The sequence below is a fragment of the Ascidiella aspersa genome, chromosome 9, assembly GCF_963924565.1.
Source record: "Ascidiella aspersa chromosome 9, kaAscAspe10.2, whole genome shotgun sequence".
Taxonomy (NCBI): Eukaryota; Metazoa; Chordata; class Ascidiacea; order Phlebobranchia; family Ascidiidae; genus Ascidiella; species Ascidiella aspersa.
The window spans coordinates 19,451,074-19,474,480 of record NC_139455.1 but is presented as its reverse complement, the minus strand read 5'-3'; the positions used below and the strand labels follow the sequence as shown (position 1 = coordinate 19,474,480).

Genomic DNA, 23,407 nt, shown 5'->3' with positions numbered 1-23,407 from the left:
TGGTCGATCAAAGTGTTTTTCAGTTTTATGTCAGAACGTGGTCTTCCAAGAGATACATTGACCAATGTTGTGATAAAATTTCGAACAAGCTGTGTGACACTATAGGAAAGGGAGGGCGAACCTTTTTATTGTGTATGGTGAAAACAAGATTTTAATTATTTAAAAAATGCACAAATGATCATACATTGGACAGCATGTTAATGTTAATGCAAAACATGCTGATGCATTTTCTATACAGGTAATATCACTCTTGACTGGTGACCCAAAAGTTGATTGCGACAATTCCCTGTAATTTTTTGTACAAAGTTCAGTCATGAAAATTAATATTTGGACGAATAGTAAGAACAAATAAATATGTGAACGCTACAACGAGTCCATTCAGTGTCAAAAATTCGGCAGCGAGCTTCACGCCGTACCTTGTATTTTAAAATGACTTAACAGCAGTACCTTGTTACAAACATTTGCTTATTCCTACACATTTTACTTTTTGTAGTATATTCATTGTAATACGTTGTTTAGAAAATAATAAGTGGTTCGCTAAAACTTTAATGGGCCACGTTTTGACCAGCGGGTCAGTTGTTCCATCCCTGAATTAGGAAGTACGTGACTTTACGGAAACAAAGCGTTTTTTTAGAAAATGTAATTGCTTATCCAGCGCCACATTTTCCTGTAATATAAAGACAAATGTTTCGACGAATCCCCAAACTTTTAGTCCGTTAAACATTAGCATAACAAACCAAGTTTTGAAACCTAACCAAATTTTTTAAGTTTTAGCCTTGAAACCTTACTACATTCAGCCGTTTAGCCGCCAACCTAAACCCTTTAAATATCCAAGCCATTTCGCTCAAAAGCGTAGTCAAAAGATGAATTGTTCTGACCCTGTCGTTGACATTTGTTGAATTTTCAGCTGTGCGCGTTTGCGAATGACATTCGGTCGACGCGTGAGTGTAAATGATGCGCGCGGCAACTTTGGACTAAAACAACCGGCGATCTACGATCCGAGCGTGTTTTCGTAAGCCATCAGCTGGTACGAGTCTTCAATCACAAACTTTAAAGCCTAATTACGTTTCATGTTTTACATTGTTTTACTGGAGTCGGAAAATGGCAGTGTCTGAACAGTTTGTTTTGTAAGCTGGTTTTGTTGACAGCTTTGGAATTGAAATTGACTTTTTACAAAACAGAAATGTAAAAACATGTTTTTGGTTCAATAGTTATTTTGACTAGGATTCTGTCACAAATGCGCATGTTTTGATTTTTGATAATACTCAAATAATACCCAATTGGAAACTTGTTTCTCGTGAAATATTAATCCCTGCACTCGCCGCCATGATTTTAACTATTTTACCGGTTGAATTTTCCCCTCAGAATCAAACCACACCCTTTTCAACGACTTGGTCAATAATAATCTGCCAATCATTTTTATAAATTTGCCTTAAACGAAACATATTACCTGTAGATGATACAAGCTCGAATCGAAACGTCTTAATCAAGATGATGTCGATCTACTCGACCTTTTCAGCTTTGCAATTCATTATCAAGCTACATTACAGATCCGTGCATGGTGTACCCACGAAAACGGAAAAGCTATTATTCAATCACGCATCACTCAACCCCCGTTGCGCTTTGCAAATGGTACCAAACCAACTGGGCTTCCTATTCGGTTTCCGAAAACAAGACCAATGGGGGTGACCTGCTCTATCCAGCGCGAACCCCGGCCCACTTTCGTGGATCGCACACGTAATCTCGCTCTAAAAAAGCATTTAATGTTGTTGTCGCTACGATGCCAAGCACGTTTCCTGTTTCAGAGGGCCGCGTTTCCTTTTCGCGGCCCCCAGTTTTCTCTGGGGCCAGCTGTGGGTCTATTTAACGCGATTGGGGCACGATTGGGGTCCCAAGGAGTGTTCCGAATTGGGGGCGAGGGGTCAAACCGAAATCGAAAAACGGGGTCGCCTATCCCGTTTCCTGGACACGTGATGTTTTGCTACTTTCGCGGATAAATGTACTTTTGTGTTGAAATCTGATTGTGGTGGGTGTTTTTTTAAAAGGGAAAAACACGGACACGGTATTTGGTATTTACGTTGTTTGTGCTTTCAAGGCAAATCATTTAAAAAGAAGACAATTTTTTTGTTAAATTCGTTAACAACTGGTTCGACATCTAAACACCATAAGTGGATACAACTTAAACGATTGACAACAATTTGTTTACCGAAGTTTTTCTTTCTTTCAAAACGTTTTTTTAAAAGGACTTTAAACAGCCACGTTCTTTATCGAAGTGCAACAGTACGATATTACTGCCTAACGATAAAAGGTATTTACGTTTCACTGATTAGGTCGAATGGTTCGCAAAAATCAGTGTTTTTTCAGACAGAGTCATTAGACTCGTCAAGTATGCGCAATATCCAGCAAAGCGTAGTCTTTAGCCTGTAAGCCGATGCGTATTCAGTGAACCGCGACCGGCCACGTGTTTGTGACGAAACAAGGGCACAACACCTGCGCCGGCTGAACCTGCTCGGGCTGTTTACGTTTCATCGAACAACATCAAACACACTCAGGACCGTTTTGTTAGGTTCCGGAACAATAGGGGCGTTTTAGCGAGGGGTGGGGGGCCATGGTTTGGGGGGTCCTGGACAAAGTGGCCCCTTTTGAAGGCGGCGGTGTTCCGCGAGGGTACACATTTACTTCCGGTGTTTTGACTTTTAAAAGCCAAAAAAAGACTATTTTTAGAAAAGCTGTAACTAGTTTGGGTTAAAAAAAAAAAAACATTTCAGTTGCGCCCCTTTCAGTTGCAAAAATCAAAGTTTTTCAACTTAAAAAAAAGTTTTCCATAGATTAGTTTAGCAAAGTGTTCTACTTGTAGTTTAATCGAATATTGTTAATAATGTAGGCTGCTGAAACAATAAGCACAAAATGGTGCCGGAAGTTTATAAGTGATACTTTATTGTTACTTACTGTGAAACTTACTGTGACACACGGTGGAGATAACACTTAGTGTTTTGGCATGCTTTGCGCTTTAACTCGTTTAATTCTAAAACAAAAACGGTCTTATGGTAACGGGGTGCACCGTAGCGAGTCGCTCGTTACGGGAAATGTCTCAAATAACAACACTTTGTTTCTGTGCAGCTGTACAAATGTACTTTTAATAGTTCCGAAACCTTTGCCTTCAAATCGCTATTGTTGTCAGTTTATTTATATGGTGGTTCTTGAATATAATGGCTCTTTTTTTGCAATGGGAGAAACGATCTTTATATGGAAAGACCGGCGCTCACCAAAGTGAACTCTCTTACCAGTGACGTACAAAAGATTTACCCGATATATACCGTTACCCGATATTTTGGCCCAAAAGTACGACCGTCTAATCTAATCCTAAAATAAAAATGACATCATTACTGTGATTTAGCAGGAAACTTAACGTATAAATGTAATGGTTTCAATGTTGTTTATCTAAAGTTTGTCTTAGTGTTAATAACTAAGTTACTGCTCGTTCACCATTTGCTAAGAAATTTTACCTTTTGTGAGGTGCGTAGTAAACGTTTCTTTGGAACGCAAACCGCGGCTGAAATATACAAATTAATTTGGTATCGGATCAGCACCGATATCACCCTAGTTTTGGAAGAGTATCGATATATATCATTTGATATCGGATATCGGCTACGATCCGATATTATCGGACATCACCAATACCTAAAAAAAAAGCGTTTACCGCGATGCAAAGCATAACGCCTGCGATAAACAGCCCAACACAAAGCAGTCCAAACGTGTCACTTACAAGAACAATTTTTTTCGGAAGAACCATTTTACAAGTGAAACAACGCCCGGAAGCAACAAGTATTTTCGTGTCACTTACATCAGTGCTTCTTAAACTTTTTTTAGTTTTGTTTACCCCTAGCAATAGCATATATCGTCAGATTTCATTCACTCTTGTCTCAATCATGATATGATAAAACTATCTCGTCTATATTTCACTGAACAGGTTGAACACCCGGAATATCCGCCCTGCTCGCAAGCTATCAACCATTTCTAACGGTTCACCCTTATTCGCCCCTTTTGGTTAGTTCACCCCTGCAACAAATTTATACACCCTGGGGTGAACCATTCACTTGATTAAGAAACACTGACTTACATGTTGACAGCTGCGAGGCAGTCCACGGTAAACTTGACCTCCCGTCTGGTCACTGTGATGACCACTGTGTGCCACTTGCCATCGCCTAAGCGTGGACTCTGCACCCGGATGTTCTTTCCCGGCGGAAGACCGAAGTAGTCGAGGTAGAGCGAGTCCCGTTGTAGCCGCACTCCCAAGAGGATCGTTTGTCGGTCCTGGGAAGATAACGCGGTTGTTATAGGCGATAGGTAAATGGTTTAAATGGTTTCGAAAAAAAAAGAGTTTAATTACATTAGAATTAAAAGACCTGGATTTCATTCAAATTAAAAGAGTTTGATTCATTCTTAAGATACTGATTATGACTTATTTTTTTGCGGCGAAAAACATCTTTTTAATGACTAGAACTTAATAATGACTGACTTTGACTACGACAGGAAAGTCTATAGAATGTTTTAAGCTATAGAGCATGTTTCTAAGGACGTAAAGGGTGTATTACGAAGTGACTTATCTTTTATCACAAAATACCACACTTGATAGATCGACGGCCATGTATAGTTGAGGTGATGAGTTCGAATTTTTCAACAGGTTACCTTTTCCCAACAGCCGATGCCAAGCGTACACTTACATTTCTTTAGATATTTATTTTTTATACTATTGACGTTACATATTTAAACGTGTGCATACAATATTCCTGATATTTTTTAGTTTGACAGTTAACATTGTCAACGATTATGGGCCACTTTCTAACAGTACACAGCGTATGCAGGAGTGGGACACAAACCTAGACAAGATGGCCGATAATAATTACAAGCAAAATCAGCTTCTAGGATGCGGCGAAGTCAAGGAACTGAAGATCAATCTAATTATTTCAGAAGGACAATGTCTTGCCTGCATTTTAATAATCAAAGGCCAACTGGTTTTAAATATTTTATGCCACGGTATCACGGCACATTTTTTAATGATTAGACAACATTATCCACCATCTCAAATCGCAGAGGTTAACTACAGAATTAGAACAACATCTGGTTTTGTCGGATTTATAGTCGTGTGACCCTGATAACAGAATATATGTATCTTCTCACTAAACCTGGTCCTACACATCAGTTGGGCAGTTCAGAATCATTGTATAGGTGCTAAAACTAAAACACGGCACACATTCTTCTAGCAAACCTCTCGTTAAAATCCAGGAAGCAGGAAAACATTACAAATAACCGTCATTATTATTTAGACAGTTTTTGACTTTCATTTTTTTTTGTCGTGCGAGTTTTTTGAACGTATAACCGTTACTTTATTTGGCCGTTAAACTTACCGCTGTAAATCCTTCAACGCCAAAAGTGACATTCGCAAACGAGTAACCGAGCGGTTTTCCTTACTGTTAAAATAACTGCACGGGTGGGCCTCAATAAAAAATTGCCCGAGAACGACAGCCAAAATACATTAGTTCTGTTGCACCTTAGGGGTCCCTTTACAAGTTATGTGCGCCTGTTTATATCGCCTTGTGTGGCCTGAGGTTTCGTATTTTTTTCGAGGTTAAGTGTGAAGTTTTGCGTAAATATCCGCCGCAGTGATTTGGATGCAACTTAATACTTCGCTAAAATACTAGTAAGCACGGAAATGAAGGATTAAGTGGACTATGAGACAACACAGTTGTTCACTGGGGTGAAAAGTTGTGTTTGACAAGGTTGGTAATTCATATTTAATCTTGGTAATAAGTTTAAAAAGAATTCGTTTCAAATTTCACCCCTTAAAAATAGCGGTGGGTTATCTAGACTTGGTTATCAAAGTATGTAGAAAACACCTTCTTCGAAAAACTTTGTAAGTGTCTTTATTGCCGGCATGAAAGTAACGAAAGGAGGTTGCCTGACCCCAGTAACGTTGGGTATATGTGAGGTGAATTATGTACAGACGGAAAAATCCAGACAATAAATATGTGGGAAACCGAGGTTCATTTGATTTGTAACGCGACAATCCTGTCACCTCGACAAGCCTGCTTTCGAGCGTTTGAGAGTGAAATATCACGAAAAAGTCAAATATCACGCGTGAAATTAAAATCACCGTTTTAAGTTAATGAAAGTTTGCTAGTGTTGCTCATAGTAATAAGGTATTTAAAATTACCCAATCCGGGGCGAATCATTAAAAAAATCAATCACGTCAACACCCTAAAAAAATAAAATAGAGGATCTAAACGTTAATAAAATGTAGGCTTGACACATTTCTAGACACTTACGTTTAAATTGGTGCAAAGCGAAATTGGCCGTGCTTATTTAAAAAAACATAAAAAACCTAAAGTTGTTAAAAGCGACATGCTTTATTTTCAAACGTTTCGGCAATTTGTAATGCCATCATCAGTGATGCATGTCGCTTTTAACGTCTATTTGGGCCGTTATTTTCATCATTAAACTTATGAACAAATCCGTATATAGTGTTCTAAAGTTGTTATTTCTACAAAACTCAAAAATCTAGAAATACACTGTAATAATAATCGATACACAAAAAAAGGTTAAGCTGTATGTACTATTTATAGTGTAACTGCAAAACAAGGCTAAAATATATGAGATTCATAATATTTTCTTAGGTCTTTCATGTTGTTCGGGGTGTTAGCGTTACAAAAATTATATTTAACTCGCCAAAAAAAAAGAGTGACCAAACGGCCTAAAAATACCACGCTTACCGATTCGAAAACGAGTTTTACCATTACATCAATCATTCGAAAACAGTATCTAGATGTACACCAATAGACGGATGGCTTCCCATTAACAAAAAGAGATAACGTCAGACACTTCGTGAGCGTGTAATGCGTCGTTAACATTTCACCTGGGCTAGAAGTGTTAGCAAGTACTCGTTGTCGTTGTTGGTCGTCTTCCGTTGAAATGTCACGATCAACGAAAACTCGTGTGGGAAATATTTGCATTTTGTCATCACTTCTGCCGCGTAGACTCCGAACAGCCGCGCTTCCGGGTCAAACCTGAAGGTCAACGAAATGTTTTTTGAAAATTTGGTCGATACGGCAATTATAACCTATCGTGCAACACTAATATATGTTTGCTTCTATGGTGTAACTTGGCTAAAATTGTTCTGGCAGACTAAACCGCTGCGTTTTTTATAGTAATATTAAACTAAAATTTTAACAGTCCTATGCAACAAACAACAATTTTGTTGCCAATATTTATGTGATGCACTACATTTGCTTTAAAAAGCTAACTAATATTGTCAATAGTAATGAAAAAAGCGAGTGCCCCACATATGCTGTCGCTATCCAATGACCGTTTTAAGTTTATTTAAGATTATACATACGTCATCATTACTGACATCACGACACCCGGTAAGGCTTTTCAAAGAATTGTATGCAAACCTTCTTCAAGTGCGAGGTATCTTTTAAACATTTCCCATACTTACAATAGTATAACGAATAGTGTTACGATCGCAATGTTGGCAAGTAAAAACAAATATGTCTTATTTGTACTTCGAGGTTAACAGGATTTTATGCATCCCACTGTTGCCGTATAACGCCCAATTTGAAAACTCACCTGTATCCAACCACCCCCTTTTCTTTGATAAGTTCGACGCCCGTCGGGAAAGCAGGGTTTTCGGCCAGCGATAGTGCAAGAAGATCGATAGATCCGGAATCTGAATAAACATAAGTATTAAGGTTTAAGTGCTGTATGCTACTCATTTGTACGAGACCCGGCATTGTGGCGAATAGTGTACGATCCGATACCCAATAATAATAAACATAATAATCAAAATAAAACAAATAAAAGGTTCACAAATGTATTTGTAAGGCTATGCGGTCAAGTTTAACCTCAATGTGATCTTCATTTACTGAGACTGATTAATTTACTATTTTCTGAGAACAAGTTTCTTTGTACAGGTCCATATGCGACTAACACATTTTTATAGCAAGCCTTTTCTCACTAGATTAGGAATTCTGTGGAGTTATTTCGTTGCCGCATGGAACACGTGTTAGAGTGCTTATTAATTAAATTGCAGGTTGCGTGAAATCTGGCGGATTTGTCTCCATTTTTAGGTCACACATGAGTCTGGAAATTATTTAGTGCGGGAAGATTTTACAAAGTCATTTAGTTTGTTTAGAGTTGTTTTCTCCTAAAAACAAACATTGGTTATTTTTTTAAACAGAAAAGAAAGTTAATATATGTTTTTTTTTAATTTGTTTTAAAATTATCGATTAATGACTTTTGTGCGCTCTGTATTTCTCTTTCAAAAACACAACAAAGCGTCTTGTATAGATAGTAGAATTTTAGAGCCGCAAATTATTCATTACGTCATAGCATGACCTAAAATTTTCTTGAGAACCAGTTATCCTGACGTCGTTTCAACCGAGCGTTTTTTCAGCATTTTCGCGTCTTTTCTCCGTGTCGGTGACAACGCGGAACTAGATTGCGTTACAAGCTTAATTTTATCGTTTGCACGTCTGTCACACTCTTTCGTTACCGATTTTGTCCCTTGTTGCATAGTTGTAAACCGCCGAGGGAAATGATGGCAGTTGGGCTTTTGGCAGGGTATAGGAAAACATTTTGACACTTTTGCAAATCACGTTGCTGCTCCTTTTTATACGTTGACCGCCTTTATTGTTTTACGTCTTTTTTATTTCATTTGCGTTCGCTTAAAATAATACAGTATTAAGACAGTTAGTGTAGCGCTTGGCATCCGACAGGCCGTTAAGTATAAGGATTCTGAAATTTTGGTGCAACAATTGCACCTGTCGTACGTTACAAGTCGGACCGCGGAATGTCGCTTGCCGCAGAAGGCTTGTGGAAGATACGATCTGAACTGAGCAACTGCGCGGTCACAAATCGTGTGTTGTGGGCGCCTTACAAATGTAACAGCGTGTTACTGCGCGCGGATTTAGATTCCGGCGATAATGCCCGACACCTGGAAACCGACTTGAGCTGACATTTCCACTCGAGTTGCTTCAGGAACGAAACGTAGTTTTTCTGCTGCTTATCAATTCGCGCACAAATTCCGCGAAGGTGTCCTCGGAAAAATAGGACGCTGGAAGTTAAACTTACACTAGTGTTTCCTCCAAGTAACCCACTTTACGATATTACCGTTTGCGCAGTTAAATGTAGTTCTTGCGCACTTGCATCGCTACAAGTTTAAAACTATTTTTCTGGGGCAAAATTCAGCAAAAACCTGGATAACGTTTTAAATAGATAAGGATCTCTTCGAGTGTAATAAAAGTTAGTAGCCACCGCTTCGGCAACATGCCAGCTGACCTCATCATATCCGAAAAGCACCAAGACAAGGAGAAACTATATAGTTGTTATTTAAAAGTGTACTTTTTTCTTATGTTGGTAAACTCGGCCTAATCAGCCTTAAATTGGTCATGCTCAGTGAAAAAAAAAATTCTCAGTATGACAGTTTAGTACAGGGAACACTGTGTAAAATGCCTGCTCACTGGTAATGACCGAATAATATATTTTGAAGCGATTAGTTCCGGGGTGTATTTACTCTCACATTTGAAGTTTGACTTGACAAGTACACGTCAGCAAATAAGTAACACCCAGGATTTGTCTGAAGACAACACGGCATACTCTTGAAGTGCCGACAACGGTAACGTGTAAAAATACATTTCTTTAAAAGGTCGTGGTGGGATATTTTGTCCTAATGTTTTTAAGGGCGTTGGCTTTCGTTATTTAAACCCGATTATACTAAAACATTTGCTTCTCACGAAATCGCAACTTCTGCACATATCGAATCAGGTTTGCCACACTTTTCTATAAAGTCAATTCAAATAGAAAATTTATAGGTTTTCAAGGACCTAAAATTTTATCACTCGACAAATGTTAAATATAAATCAAAACAAATTGTACAAATGCCGCACGTTAAACACAACAACTATGGTTTAAAAAAATAAGGCACTTCAAAACACCTAATCTACACATAAAATAAATTCAAAGACCTTTAAAGATTTGTGACGACCCTGAGAACATCCCTGACAAGAAAGTGCCAATATAATAAGCGCAAGAGCAAAATACTTCAAGAAAGGACCACCCCCCAACGAAAATCGAACATGAGAGCTCAAAGGTGTTTTTATTCCCGGAAGCGCGGCATGTTTTCGCCAAAAGCCTCGTCCATATTTGTGGGCGCATTACTTGTATCAATACGGGCTCGTTAGTTCAAAGCGCCGAGCCAGGGGGGCAAGTGAAATTGATCAGGTGTCCAGCGCACTCCGATAACATGGGAGATGTAGTTAAGTCCGATCAAATCGACCGCTGGGCCCAACTGGAAAACCGACGTAATGGCCAACTTCAAAGCTGGTGGTCAGTGTCCGGATTGGGCGGTAATGGACAAACGGACTTTAATGGTTTTTCGCTTTTACCCAACTCACCTTTGTCAAGCGGGCAGTATTTTATCGTGGGGCGATTTTGCTTTTAAATTTTAGAGATTTTTTCAATTCCTTTTGGTGCGACTATGGCCGAATGTTTGCCTTATAATTAGTGCCTTACGTTTCTGGCGGATAACAAAGCTTTTGATGAAAAGCAGTGCTCGTTTTAAAAAACGAATTTAACTGACCAAATGCTAAATTTAGTGAGCATACATATTATAAGGCTGAGCTACAGGAGCCCTGATAAAACAAACTTTGTGGAATATGTATCAAGTTTTACGACAAAACAAATTACACTTCGAAATCGCGTATATAAGCTACTTGTTTTTGTGCTTTTCAATGTTCATACAATTTGTCCACGTTTAGGTTTGAATTTGTGTCGAAAAATAGAATGATTTCTCGCCTATAAGTTGTGTAAGTGACTCAAATGCACGAAGAGCAAATTGTACAAATGGCCTAACGGATGCTGAGCATTTGTTTCGCGGTAACACTGCTGGTAAGCTATACCGCGGTTGCTGACCGCCGGTAATCTAACAGCAAATAGCTAAACCTTGAAACAAGGCGACTTGTCTTAAACGGGCTTGCGGCAGAAAGCGACAAGCGGCCGTTTGAAGTCCCTGGCGTTCAACTCAAATTCACGGCCTCCCTTTGAAGGCTGGCTGTCGGCCGAAATAGCTCAATCGCAAACGATCGGGCTTTTATTTCCGCGCATCAATTCCGGAGCGCGTCGCCGGCTTGACGGGCGAGAGTCTGTCTTTCTGTCAGTGCAGCAGTTACAGGTAATTGAAGCCAGCGATCGCGGCCATTTCCGATGCGATTAGTCGCTGACGTTTTGCTCGACGCTTATGGCCTGGGCTCTTTTCACAGTCTTTAGACTAACGCTTGCCCGGAAATGGCTGAGCCGACTCTAAAATCCCATCGACGCCATTGCCCTCACTCTGCGTTTTGGTTGTCGTGCAAAGAACGCTTTCATCCACCGTGGTCGACAATTGTTTTCAAGACATTTGACCCGATTTTAAACCAGAATTGCTCGTTAAAATGATGTTTGCTCTATTTTAGGGTGTACGTGATATCTTTTTTGCCGCTAGGGTGATTTATTTTAACGACGAAACGCAATGATGTAAAACATGTGATATCTAGTTTAAGACATCTGTCAAAATGACCCGACTTGGGTAATTGGTTTTAAACGAAATAAATTTACTTGTGAAATTCAACCGACACCAACTGACGAAGACGATTACATTTTGCGGAAGGCAGAAATTGACAATACTTGACATAAAGTTGGTTATGTTACAATCCTTCGTTTAGTTCTTGTAGCAACATTTGTGAGAATGAAGTAATATTGATAGAACTTAATTTGCATAAAGATCAATTAGAATTATTACTCACCTAGTGTTGACTGGATTTAAACCGGAGATAATTTGCCGCAATACGAGACCTGTTTAGCTAGGTTCAAATTTCAAAGAAATAAACGTTATTAGTTTTTAGTTTTGTTGGATGTCTACTTTAAACACACTTTAAACAATTTAAAAATGCTTTTCATAATGTGATATGTTCATAAAACAGGTATTTAAACCAAATATGTAAGCAGTGGCTGATCAAGGGCCATATTTTTTTGCCTATTTTAACTATGCAAATGCAAAAAAAAAATATTCTAAATGTGTCTTAGGCCATTTGGTTTTAACTCGGTGAGCCTGAGGCCTTGTGAGTCCCATCGCCTACTTTAAAATGAAAGTTTAAGCAATTTAAACTATGCAACGCCATTTGTTCACACATAGCACGCAAGTATTTTCCGTTTTTTTAATATAAAATCCGTTACGAAATTTGTAGATAGAAAAGCGTAACCTTGCCCAACATTAGCGAGATCAAAAAAAGATAACATCATCCCTAGTTTCCGCTGAAAACGCACAACGGGCAAAAACGACTTACACCTTTCGGTTCCCACCCACACTGGGCCAACCGCTTTCCCCACATTTACACCCACTAATGCATTTGCCTCTTCTCACCGGCGGGCATTTAAACCACTTTGCAGCGATCCCCCGAAAGCTGGCAGCCGTGACTATTTGCCGAGATTCGTCGCCGATTCGAAGATCAAACGAACTGTGCTGCGCAGAAGGCTCGGTTGCCCCCAGCAACGCGCAATCGCGCCAATAGCTGGGCGGTAGCCTTCAGCTGCGAAAGCGGAAATTTCGAATCCATTTCTAGAGTAAATATTGGAAATGCTGATGGAACAGCTTTGCCGTGATTTGTTTTGAACGATGACGAGTAGAGTGCTGGTTGCGTAGTCTATTTGTGGTTCTGTGACGGGATAAAAGTTTTTGTAATCCGCAACCAAATCGTTTAACATCGCCGGCCTAATAATACGCATAACTAAAATCATCGTTTTATTCCCAGGTTTAAATCGTTTTATTTTGGCGTTTTCGAACCACAGTGATATTTACCACTTAAAATGAGGATTGGATTTTTTCCAGTTATTTAACTGGGTTGAATAACGAGTATCGCACAATTACTCGTGAAATACTAAGTTAACAATTGTGACGCCAATAATCACGCAAATAGGTCGAGTTTTTACGAAATACCTCTGAATTTTGGTTGTGGCATAATATTCTAGATTTGCAAAAATTCCAAATTTTGCGCCTAAAGAGCTATTTTAAGAAAATGAATTGACAGTTTCTTGTACACGAGTATAAAAAAAAACGTTTTCCTAATAAAAAGAAAGTAAGAATCCGCGTGTTATTATTCCCAAGTCTTAGAGTGGCATTATTCAAAATACGCCAATAATGACGTCACAACCACCCATGAATGGCGATAGTGTTGGCTGCGGGTAACTAACAGCTGTGGGTCTTATCTGGCCAATGAGTGGATAACAAACATGAAACACCTGAAAAAGCGCGATTGTTGCTTTGCGGACGGTTCAAGTGTGATTGGCAGATGAAATATTAAGATTTTTCCATGCCTGGAACACAGTTTAAAAAGCGTCACGTTACAGTTTGACTTTCGTTTTAAGCCTAATAGATATGTAGCTTCAAATTGCGCTTTTTCCTTTGCCATCGTTCTTGATTCTCCTTTTTTGGCAGGTTTTGAAAAAATGCTCTGACATTTTCAGGCATTTTGTTTATGTGGGGTTGAATATTTACAAATTGTGCGCCCCCAAATATCTTTACTGTCGCATTTAGCTGGTGCCGCAATATGATTTTGTTTTTAGTTTGGCAGCCTTAAAATGATCTCATCATTTTTTTATTATACGTAAAGCACAAGAAAGGCGAAAAGGCCGTTGGTTCTAAAGCTTGTCGTTTCATACTGGCTGCGGGGTACCGCGATAGACACCGTTTTGAATGCCTATAACTTAGAAACTTGTAGAACCTTCAATTTATTTAGCGGTTTTCGCCTAAAAAACATCCAGGTTTTTACATCCTATGAAGTGCTATTTAACAAATAGTTTTTTGGTGAAACCATATTTGTTAACTCCTGAACGAACCGTGGCATTTCTGCTGCTAAAAAATCTCTTTAATGTAGCTAATTGTTATACGCCATTATCAGCATCTTAAAAGTGGTAAGTTTAATCAATCATAAACAGCTTCAAATATATGCAGATTGTTATGTGCGAAATTGTTTTGATCTGGAGCACACACAAACAAGTAAAAACATGGAAGTCAGCCCAAAGAGCAAAAGTCTCATCGAAAATTGTCTCTGTCATTACGATTTTGTTCCCAGAATTTCAACTTTGACAAGAACGAATGGAAGTTTGATTTATCGTTTACGAATTCGTCGCATAAACTATATCCACGACCTCAGGAAAAATAAAATATGTCGGCTATATTTGAGGGCCCTTATCCCGGTGCCTGAGACTCTTTTGCCTCGATCGAACAAAGCCGCGTGTTTAACCAGTTTAAAGTTGTCTCAAATAGCTTGGCGAGAGTGCTTTTTGGTAGAGGGCGTTGGGCGTCTTCGCGGCGCATATTTGTACGCGCCGTTGGAATAACGTGATTATAAAACTATAAATTTTAAATAGGGATTTTAAAAAATATGCATATATTTTAGATCGTTGTATTTAACGGCATTTTGTCTTAGAATTTTTCCAGAAGGTTGTTTAAGTAATCTTGATTTAGGTTTGTTATCTATTTTTTCAAAATATTTACCAATTTACTTTTACCATTTTTTTTTTGGAGAACTAGTAATTACTACACTGTTTTTAGATTTTGCGCCTGAGTCTAGTGTTTCAGTTAAGCCTAGTGTTTTCAGGTAACATTACTGCTGCAGTGCTACATTCACTTATAAACCGAATCCCAACTCAGATCCCGGTATTCCGCAAACAAAGTCATATAGTCTTTACAAACAGCGCAGTAAAATGTTCTGTGTCGATAAACGCGCAGTTTTTCGGTTTGGAATGACGCCGTTTTCTGGCGCCTTAAAGTGGCGTTCCATCGCCACCTAAACTCACTGTGGCTTTTGCGCGGCCCGAACGCTAACGACAAAAGCACACGTCGCGGTTTGGACAGCGGCGCCTCGTAAGCGATGCCGCGCCGTAAATGCACGATTGTGCGTCGACCGTCAGGGGCCAGGTTTACGCAAATTCCATTTAAGAGGGTTAAAGAAACGCTGATAAAAGGGGATTGTCAAAGAAAGTATTTTATATAGTTTTCAGTGTTTCTTGAAAATTTACCCCTTAGATTGTAAGTTTAACAGACCCATTTTTCAAGAAACATATTATAACCGGTTTTCAAATAGAAGACGACGGCTGAAAACCGCGTAAACGTTTTGTGATTTTTAGTGTTTCTTGGAAATGTACCCCTGAACGTCAGTTTAGTAGACCTATAAACCTCATTTTCGTGAAACATATTATAACCGTTTTATAATTAAAAGGCAAAACAAAATTGGCCAAAATATTAGTTATTAAATGTCAAAAAAAATGTTTAGCAATTAATAGAATAAACGTGTTTAAGGTGCGATAAAAAATAGCTTGTTACATTTTATTAAACGTGTTGTGTTGTAAATTCGTAGCATTTTCGCAACTGGTTAGCGGCGGTGATACAACTTAACTTTCAACAAATGATTTAGTCAAAATATTGGCGTCTTCGTACATTTCGTTTAACCAGGCAATAACAATTGTTTTCTCCGTCCAACGAAACTTAGTTTTTGAAAATATCGCGGTTGTTAGTGAGATCGGCTAAAAGCGTTGCCTTTAGACTTTTTTAACCAGTCTCTCTTGTCTTATCGCTTTTATCTTCACTTGTTTGTTTACACTGATGATGGCATGAGGTATTGCTGAAACGTTTGTAAACTGCGAAATGTTGATTTTATCGAATATTATGGCTTTGATATTTTTATTGAAAATACTAAAAAAAACGTGTATGGTGTCCAAAAACTCTCTTTCCTTTTTGTAAAATAGTATGCTTAGTAAACCAAACCGCGGCCGATTCGGCGGCAAATTGGGCGAAATCATCGCACACGTGCAAAGCACCAGAGCGAAAGTCGTTATGAAACTTCAAAACACCAAATTTCAGGCGCAAGCCGCCAATTAATCGCGCTCCGCGTTTAAAGCGGCCATCCTAATCAACACCCGCCCGTCGGCCAAAAACATTCGCACAACTTTGGCGAGCGGCAATTTACCGCCCCGTAACCCCGCGCGGGATACAGCCATACTGCGTTTCACAGGCGATTTACGGGACGGCCAGTTACGGACTGTGATTAGTGGGCATTGAGTGCGGGGTTGACGGCGGTGCTAAGGTGCAGGTTGCCGGATAATAGCTTCTAAATCCGTAGTTTGATGGCTATTTTCGAGTCGCGACCGCGCGTGTATTACACCGAGCACACGTGCCGAACACGAGCAAATCAAACGCCCATGTACTTGTGTTTAATATCCAGCAGCTTTGAAAAGGCCCGTACTTTGCGCCGACGAAAGCGAGTTTCACACGATTATGGAGCCACTTCCGTTCCTTATTGATTTGTTTGGCTCATAATTGAACTTCACGGCTACAAATATACTCCAAGTTGTTGCAACTTGCAAGGCCGGACTTTTATATCTAGAGGGTTGGTTCAAAAACTTTTTAGTGTCCTTACCCTATTTCGACTCCAACTTGCCACATTTGCCATTGTTAATTAACCCTTTTTAATTATAAAGTTAGCGATTTAATGGACGATAAAATAATAACTTAATGATTGACATTCACATGGCCATTGAACAATAAACAATTCGAAAACTGAACGCCACTTTTTGCTCTTAAGCGGTTAAAGGTGTAATCTTAAAATCGGCCAAAATTACCTCAATAAAACTGTCAAGTTACCCCTTTTGGGAACTCCCTACAGGCCCAAAACCACTGTTGTAGAGGTATGAGATCGAAATGGTATATCTTGACTGGTCCGAATGTTGCAAACTTTTTTTATTATTAAACCACATCATAGGCCCACCTCAAACAACGTGGAATTAAGTCAGAATCCCAAGCAGCGAAAATGTTTAGGCCTCCCCTCGTTTTAATCTACTATAGTCAACATGCTCTTGTTGACATGCGGATTTGCATCAAACATTCACCCCCACCCATCGCCCCCCTCCCCCTTTACGTCACCGAGATAAAAGCGACAGTCGAAACATGCGGTTCGGGCAGCACAAGAGTTCCAAAGCACGCGACAGTAGACAATAAATCGTTACTCGCCAAATCTGGCAACACTTTGAAATATTCCGCGGCCCGCTGTGGTAGGGTAACGTGTACTCTGCTGTACAAGGCTCGACGGAAATGCCAAGACGGCCTTTCTGATGTGGTGTCTATATGCGCGAAATTACGTCTGCTCTCAGCGATGGCCCAGGTGACGCTTAGAAACACCTGCCCGATGGACCTTAATTTAAAACTCTTTGACAAAGTTCTAGTTCTAGTCATAAAATTGTATTATGTTCTAACTTGGGTGTCGTTATTTCACCGCATTAAGGGAGAGCTTAATTCGCTCTCTGATTTATCGTTGCGCATGGCAATGATTTTTCTTTAAAGCGAGGTATCACATTTTTTCGTGTGTCTACAGTAGTGCTTCTTAATTGGGTATGCTCTTTACCCAAGTGATATATAAATTATATATAGATACCAACATCATGGTCAAAGTTAGGGTATACGACTTGTAAAACGTATACAAAAGGTATGCTAATTAGTTCAGTGATAGTGTAAATTATTTTCCAGACTATTCTGAACGCTTTTAGAAAGGCACGGTATCCTAACCTATGTGGAATCGCTCTGTTTTTTTTTGGAACCAGAAACTATTCATCTATAAACGAGTAATTATTACTATTATTTTTTTGTTAACAAATATGTATTGCTATTTTAATTATTTTATACAGCCCAGGAAGATAACGAGTATACTCGTCGAAACACTTCATTGTTTTGCATCCCTTTTAAGTTATTCGAGATTCTCTTTCAAAAGCCAATCTGAGCGTTTTAAATCATAGGCTGTGTCGCTGATAATTATTGCATAAATTTCTACTGGAGTCATAAAAAACAATTCCATATAACAACAGTTGTCTGGAATATAACAAACGCGTGTCAACTCGAACAAGGTTTAATTCAAACCTTCCCTTTCTTACTCCTCACGAATTCCAATGTCAATGTTTATACGACTGTAAAAACGACCCAACCAAAGTTCCAGCAAAACCGCACTCGTCCCTCAGAATTTACAGGGCCGGCCTTTAATTTACCAGGCGACATTCACCGGGCCACCGCAATCGTCGTCGGCCAAACGCGAGGCCGTAAAAAGGGCCGGTTCATGGGCGCCGTTTTATTGTGCCATTGGGGAGGCGACTGGCGCTAAAGTTTGCCTATCACTTTTCAGACAGAGAAGTTTGCGCCCTTTTCCAGAGTCGTGACAGTTTAACGATTCCCCGTGGCAGCGATAACGGATCGCCAGTGTGATGCTCTGTCTATCCAATTACACGTTCGAAGCGTTTCGCTTACTTAGGGGGAGCCTATAGCTAAAGGTTTGGAATGCTGATTCGAGATTTCGTCAAAAATCGCCGGTCTGTTTATAGGGAGATCTTTCAGTTGGTGCTGAGCCATTCCAGTCCTCAATTAAAAAATGCTATTGTAAATCACAAGAGGGTAGGCATTGCTGCCAGATTTGTGTTTACTGAAAAGAAGTTCTTCCGGTAGCCACAAATGTGCTGAAACGTGGGATAAAATAAATAAGTACAAAAATAATTGATTTTCAAAAAACCCATACTGTTTGTCGTGCTATTTTGTAAAGGAAAAATGAAGAAAGTTTTTTTTTTTAAATATAATTTTGTCGTTTGTAATTAGTAGAAAACGTCCGATAAACCACGGTGTGACCAAAGCCAGAATCCCATCAAAAATTCATTTATCCTTTTCCAAAAAATGAAAAAGCACTTGAAATTATAAAAAGTGTTTTTTCCGGTCGATATCGATCACTTTAAGTGTCGACTTTCGTTTCGGCAGCGGCCGGCCCTTTGACTAACTCACTCCCGCACAAAGTGATTTGACCTCAAATTTTGAGGCGTTAATCTGAGCCGAAATCGCCACACGACACTACTGTAGTGGCGGGCAAGGCAAAATAGGTGTCGGTGTCTTATTTTCAGGGGGCACTTTGCGACGAAACGGGAGAAGGTGTCGCAGAAGCCGCGTCCTCTTCATAAGCAAGCCATACACCTTCATTTCTCCACAGCTGATGCATGCACTATCTCAGCCACAACGTGCAAATTAAATGCGCGCATCGGTAAAAGCCGAACGTTTCAACCGGAAATCGATGCACGCTGGCCCGCAGAAAACCACCGTTGAACCTGTGGTGCAACCGAAATTACATGCCCGCGAACAGGGATAGTTTGCGAAAGGGGGTCGCGTTGGGGGCCTCTTCGCAATATTTGGGGCTTACATGGGGGCTAAGGCGTCAAACGGCGTCTGCACGGGTTTTCAAGTTATTTTTAGCTAGCGATGTTTTTGAAACAATGTAAAATTAATGGGGAACTCTTTTTTACCCCCTAGTTGTTTAACCCCCTCACCAGCTACCCCTTGCAAAATGGGATTATCGGGGTGGTCGCGCGACACATTTAGGCAAAAAGCAGTACCGACGATGTCTAGCTAGATGACGCGGGAATCTTAATGCTAGGTTCAAGAAAGGTTTTTTACCCTCTCTTCGTTTCAGCTCTACTCCGGAACGATTCTAATCTGCAGATGTTTCCGACTGTCTTGCGTTTATTCGAAACGGCCTTATTATTTGCGGCGAAAATGAGATGTAATTGCATATAATTTTCGAGGTTTTCGATCTGTGCTTCGTGCAGTTTTCTTTGGGTCATTTTCTGAGTGTTTTTTTATTAAAAAAATCAAAATACGAAATTGGCCAATTTACGTTTTCAAAGCGCAAAATCGTTTGTGATTGTCGAGCAAATGGCGGCCCCGGCATTTCCCGGGGAATCTGATAAAAAACCAAAGCAAGCAGATTTAAATCTGGCGGAATTTAAAGCTGTTTTGGCCCAAATGGATTTGGCCTCGCCATAAAATAAACAAAGTCAGTCTCGGAATCTTGGTCGTAGCTGTTAACGGCCACTTAACTGCTAACAGAAAAAGTTAACCATTGCTATGGGTACAAAATAGTTTACATCATTTTAAACTCACTTGTACAAAGGGTCGGTATCGGTCTCGATTCCACGCTCGTCATCGTGACGTAACAAATCCACGTGACCATCGACGTCGTCGTCATCCATGACGTCACAATCATTATTGGCGCCAACCCGATTCACTTGTCACGTGATCGAGCATTGGTGAAAAGTTAGCAAAAACGATTTCCTCGTGAGCAATTGTGTCTTCCGATTTTTTTTGACGAATTATCCCGAAACTTTTTTTTCAGTTTACGACATTTTCCCGACTACTGACCATCCTACAGAGCTGCAACTAAATGGTGAAAATGTTTAAGGTTAGGTTTGCTTTCAATATATATAAAGGATAGTTAATTGTTTTGAAAATATTTTTATATCGACAGTAACTGTTTAAAAAGAAAAAAATGTTGAGTAATTGTTGCAAAAAGACTGAACAATAATTCGCAATTAAAGAACAAATACAGGTTTAATTTTATTAGCTTTCTCGATTATTATTATGAATTATAAAAGACATTATTTTGTAAATCAGGTGAGAAAAGACTTCATATTAACAATGCGAGCAGTAGGCTATCTACATTAAATTTTTAATACTAAAACATTATTTAAACGAAGTTCCACACATGGAAATGAGCTTCATACCGCGTAAAACCGTTCCGCGGCAATCCGAGATGCGCGTCTTATGCGTGAAACGTCTCCTAGGATTAGCAAAGCGCGCGGCGACTGCAGAGCGTCTTGATCTACAGAAAAGTTGCACGCCCGATACGTCCGCCGCGCGCTATCTCATTACAAGGCGCACAAAGTCGCGGATTAAAGGCGGTGACCGTAAAAAAACCTCCCGCTAATGATGATCCCATTGCCGAGCGAGAGAGCGCTGTAGAAGCGGACCAAGCTTTTCTGCGGTCGGCAATGTTAGTTACGTCATATCTGGTCTGCCCCTTGTAAGTGCAAATTAGAAAAAAACTCATATAGAATATTGCTATTTTGCCTGCGAAATTACAATGTTATTCGACGTAAATAGCATTGTGTTTTCGATTTTAAGCGCTATTTCTTCGGTACTCGTCTTCTTCTTTGATACCGGCTCTTTTTCTTCGATACACTTTTGGCCAATGCCGAAGTTTGAAGGACTGTAGAAAAATCGCCCCGTCCTGATTTCTAGCAAAACCGCACTCGTCCCGCAGAATTTACAAGGCCGACCTTTAATTTACCCGGCGACATTTACCGGGCCACAGAAAAATCTTAAAAAATAATAATAACATTGCGCTTGCGACTTTAAGCTCTTTTTCTTCTATACTGATAGTCGTCGTGTTTAATTTGATTTTGTCCATCGAAGGCAAATTAGATTGCCAGATTGATATTAAGTGCAACTATAATAATGACTGCATTTTTTCTATAACCTGTAATACAAGGATATTCAGCTAAGAGGTTTGAAGGTTTGTTTGCATAATATTCTGTTTTTACTCGACGAATAAAAACAAATCAATGCAAATCATGTAGAGCGTTCAGAGCTATCCGTATGGCGTAAATGTATAGTGCTGTTTGTATGTATGACACTTAAAATGACTTACTATAAGCCTGTCCATACAAAATTTATTATTTTTATTTATTAAGTTAGAAATGCATGTTTTAAGACCTTAAATACAGTCCCTTAAAATCCAACCTGGACCCTTGGGCGTGCATTAAGTATATCGTTAGTCTGATCTACACAATCGCCTCCACGTTAACTTTAAATTAATATTATTCTGATGGATATTTCAACAATCTGCTATAAACTAAACACGATCAGTAATTTCAGCACCATTTAATTTAACCATTCCACAAAAACCGTCTATCATATTTGCTTTTGATCACAAACTACCTCAAAAGTGTTTAAGGGATTAGTTTATGCTTCACTTTTATGTGTCAGGGGTTTGTACCACACACCGTGAATTTGATAAAAAACAAGGTTTTGCAAACCAAGCAGTCTCAGAGGGTTGTTTTGATGTGCTGTACCCACTGGTGCCCACTTTAAACTATGCAAAATCTCTTCTGGAACCGACTTCAAAGCACCTCGCGTCGTCTGTAATTATCTCGATACACAGATTAACCTTAACCTAAAACACACACTTTCAGCGAAGTTCTCGCTTTAGTTTGACCCTTGTGTCTACAAATTTGGCTGTCACTTGTCAACAGAGATGCCTTACCTATTCTCTGAACACTCGTTAGTCAAAAAGCGTCAAACGTCTTACCCCTAAGCCCACATAAAAGCAATGATCTTAAACAACAAATGCCCAAAAGTAACAAACCGACTGTGATACAGCACGGCATTTTGCCGTTAAGGATGTGATTCGTAACCTTGCCGTAATGCTCAAACTTGCGAAATTTTGTCTTCTGGCTGCTGAAATAGATTCTAGAAATGTACAACAGCGTTAATCTGAAAATAAAAAATCGTGTATATAACAGCGCACTCATAAAATCTTAACCTCGTGTATCTCTGTCTACCAGTAGAATCTGGAACTTCAATCCTTATGAAAAATGTTTTCTTTGTGTGGCTGACAACATTATAAAATTTAAATTTTTCACTTATGTTTTCTCGACGTTAAATCTACAACTAATAATTCTCGATATCTCATCACCAGCATATAATCATCAAGCTTTACGCTTCCCAATCTATAGCATTATTTATGTTTGAAATTAAATTTCATATATCTGGCTACCAACGTAAAGTCTGACAATCAAAACTTCAGAACACCTCGCTACACAAATATAGAATCTAGAAATTACACTTTTCAGACGAATTACCTATGTTGAACATATAATACAAGCATCGATATTTCTTTCCAGCCCCACTATCAAAACCCCGCCGAACCTACAGACTGGAGTGAATTGTGTGCGACAGTAGCAGCAACATTGTGACGGGCAAAAAGCACGTCAGTTAGCGATCGGGGGGCGTTTCGAGTTTCAGTGTTGTGGGAAGTCTGGCCCCGATAACCTGTTGCCATCAGTTTCTTCTCCGCGCCCGGCCTGCCTGCCTGCCCCTAAGCGCCGGGGCCGGCGACCGAACGATAAACAAGGGCCGGCGGATCGGACGCACAGGAACTCTCACCAGATACCGTAAATCACCGTCGACAATGGACTCCCAAAGAAACCGGCACCGCCTAATGCGCATTACCGGGCCCTCGCGTATGGGAATCGGTCTGTTTTGGGCTACAAACAAACCAAAGTAACTACTGGGATGCGTATACTGGCATGTGAAAAGGCGCCCTGATTGACGTCCAGACACTCGGCTTGCCGTATTTGGCCGCGTCTCTTGTTTTTGTCTTGCGGTAGCCGCGCGAGGGTCGGCGTCCGGTTTTGTTGGGGTGCACCAAGATAACTACGTCATATGACGTCGTTTCCG

General features: G+C 39.7%; 1 protein-coding gene across 1 annotated transcript in view; it reads right to left on the bottom strand.

Annotated features, from left to right (window-relative positions):
* LOC146133460 (thrombospondin-type laminin G domain and EAR repeat-containing protein-like) overlaps window positions 1–20,313 on the bottom strand; it is a 39,817-nt gene extending 19,504 nt beyond the window's left edge. The window contains exons 1-4 of the mRNA XM_083396843.1: window positions 20,051–20,313; window positions 7,627–7,726; window positions 6,914–7,064; window positions 4,121–4,314 (exon numbers count right to left, since the gene is read on the bottom strand). Of these exons, the coding sequence (XP_083252969.1) occupies window positions 4,121–4,314; window positions 6,914–7,064; window positions 7,627–7,726; window positions 20,051–20,153 (548 nt within the window). The 5' untranslated portion in view covers window positions 20,154–20,313. The remainder of the gene's footprint in view (window positions 1–4,120; window positions 4,315–6,913; window positions 7,065–7,626; window positions 7,727–20,050) is intronic.
* Window positions 20,314–23,407: the final 3,094 nt, after the last annotated feature.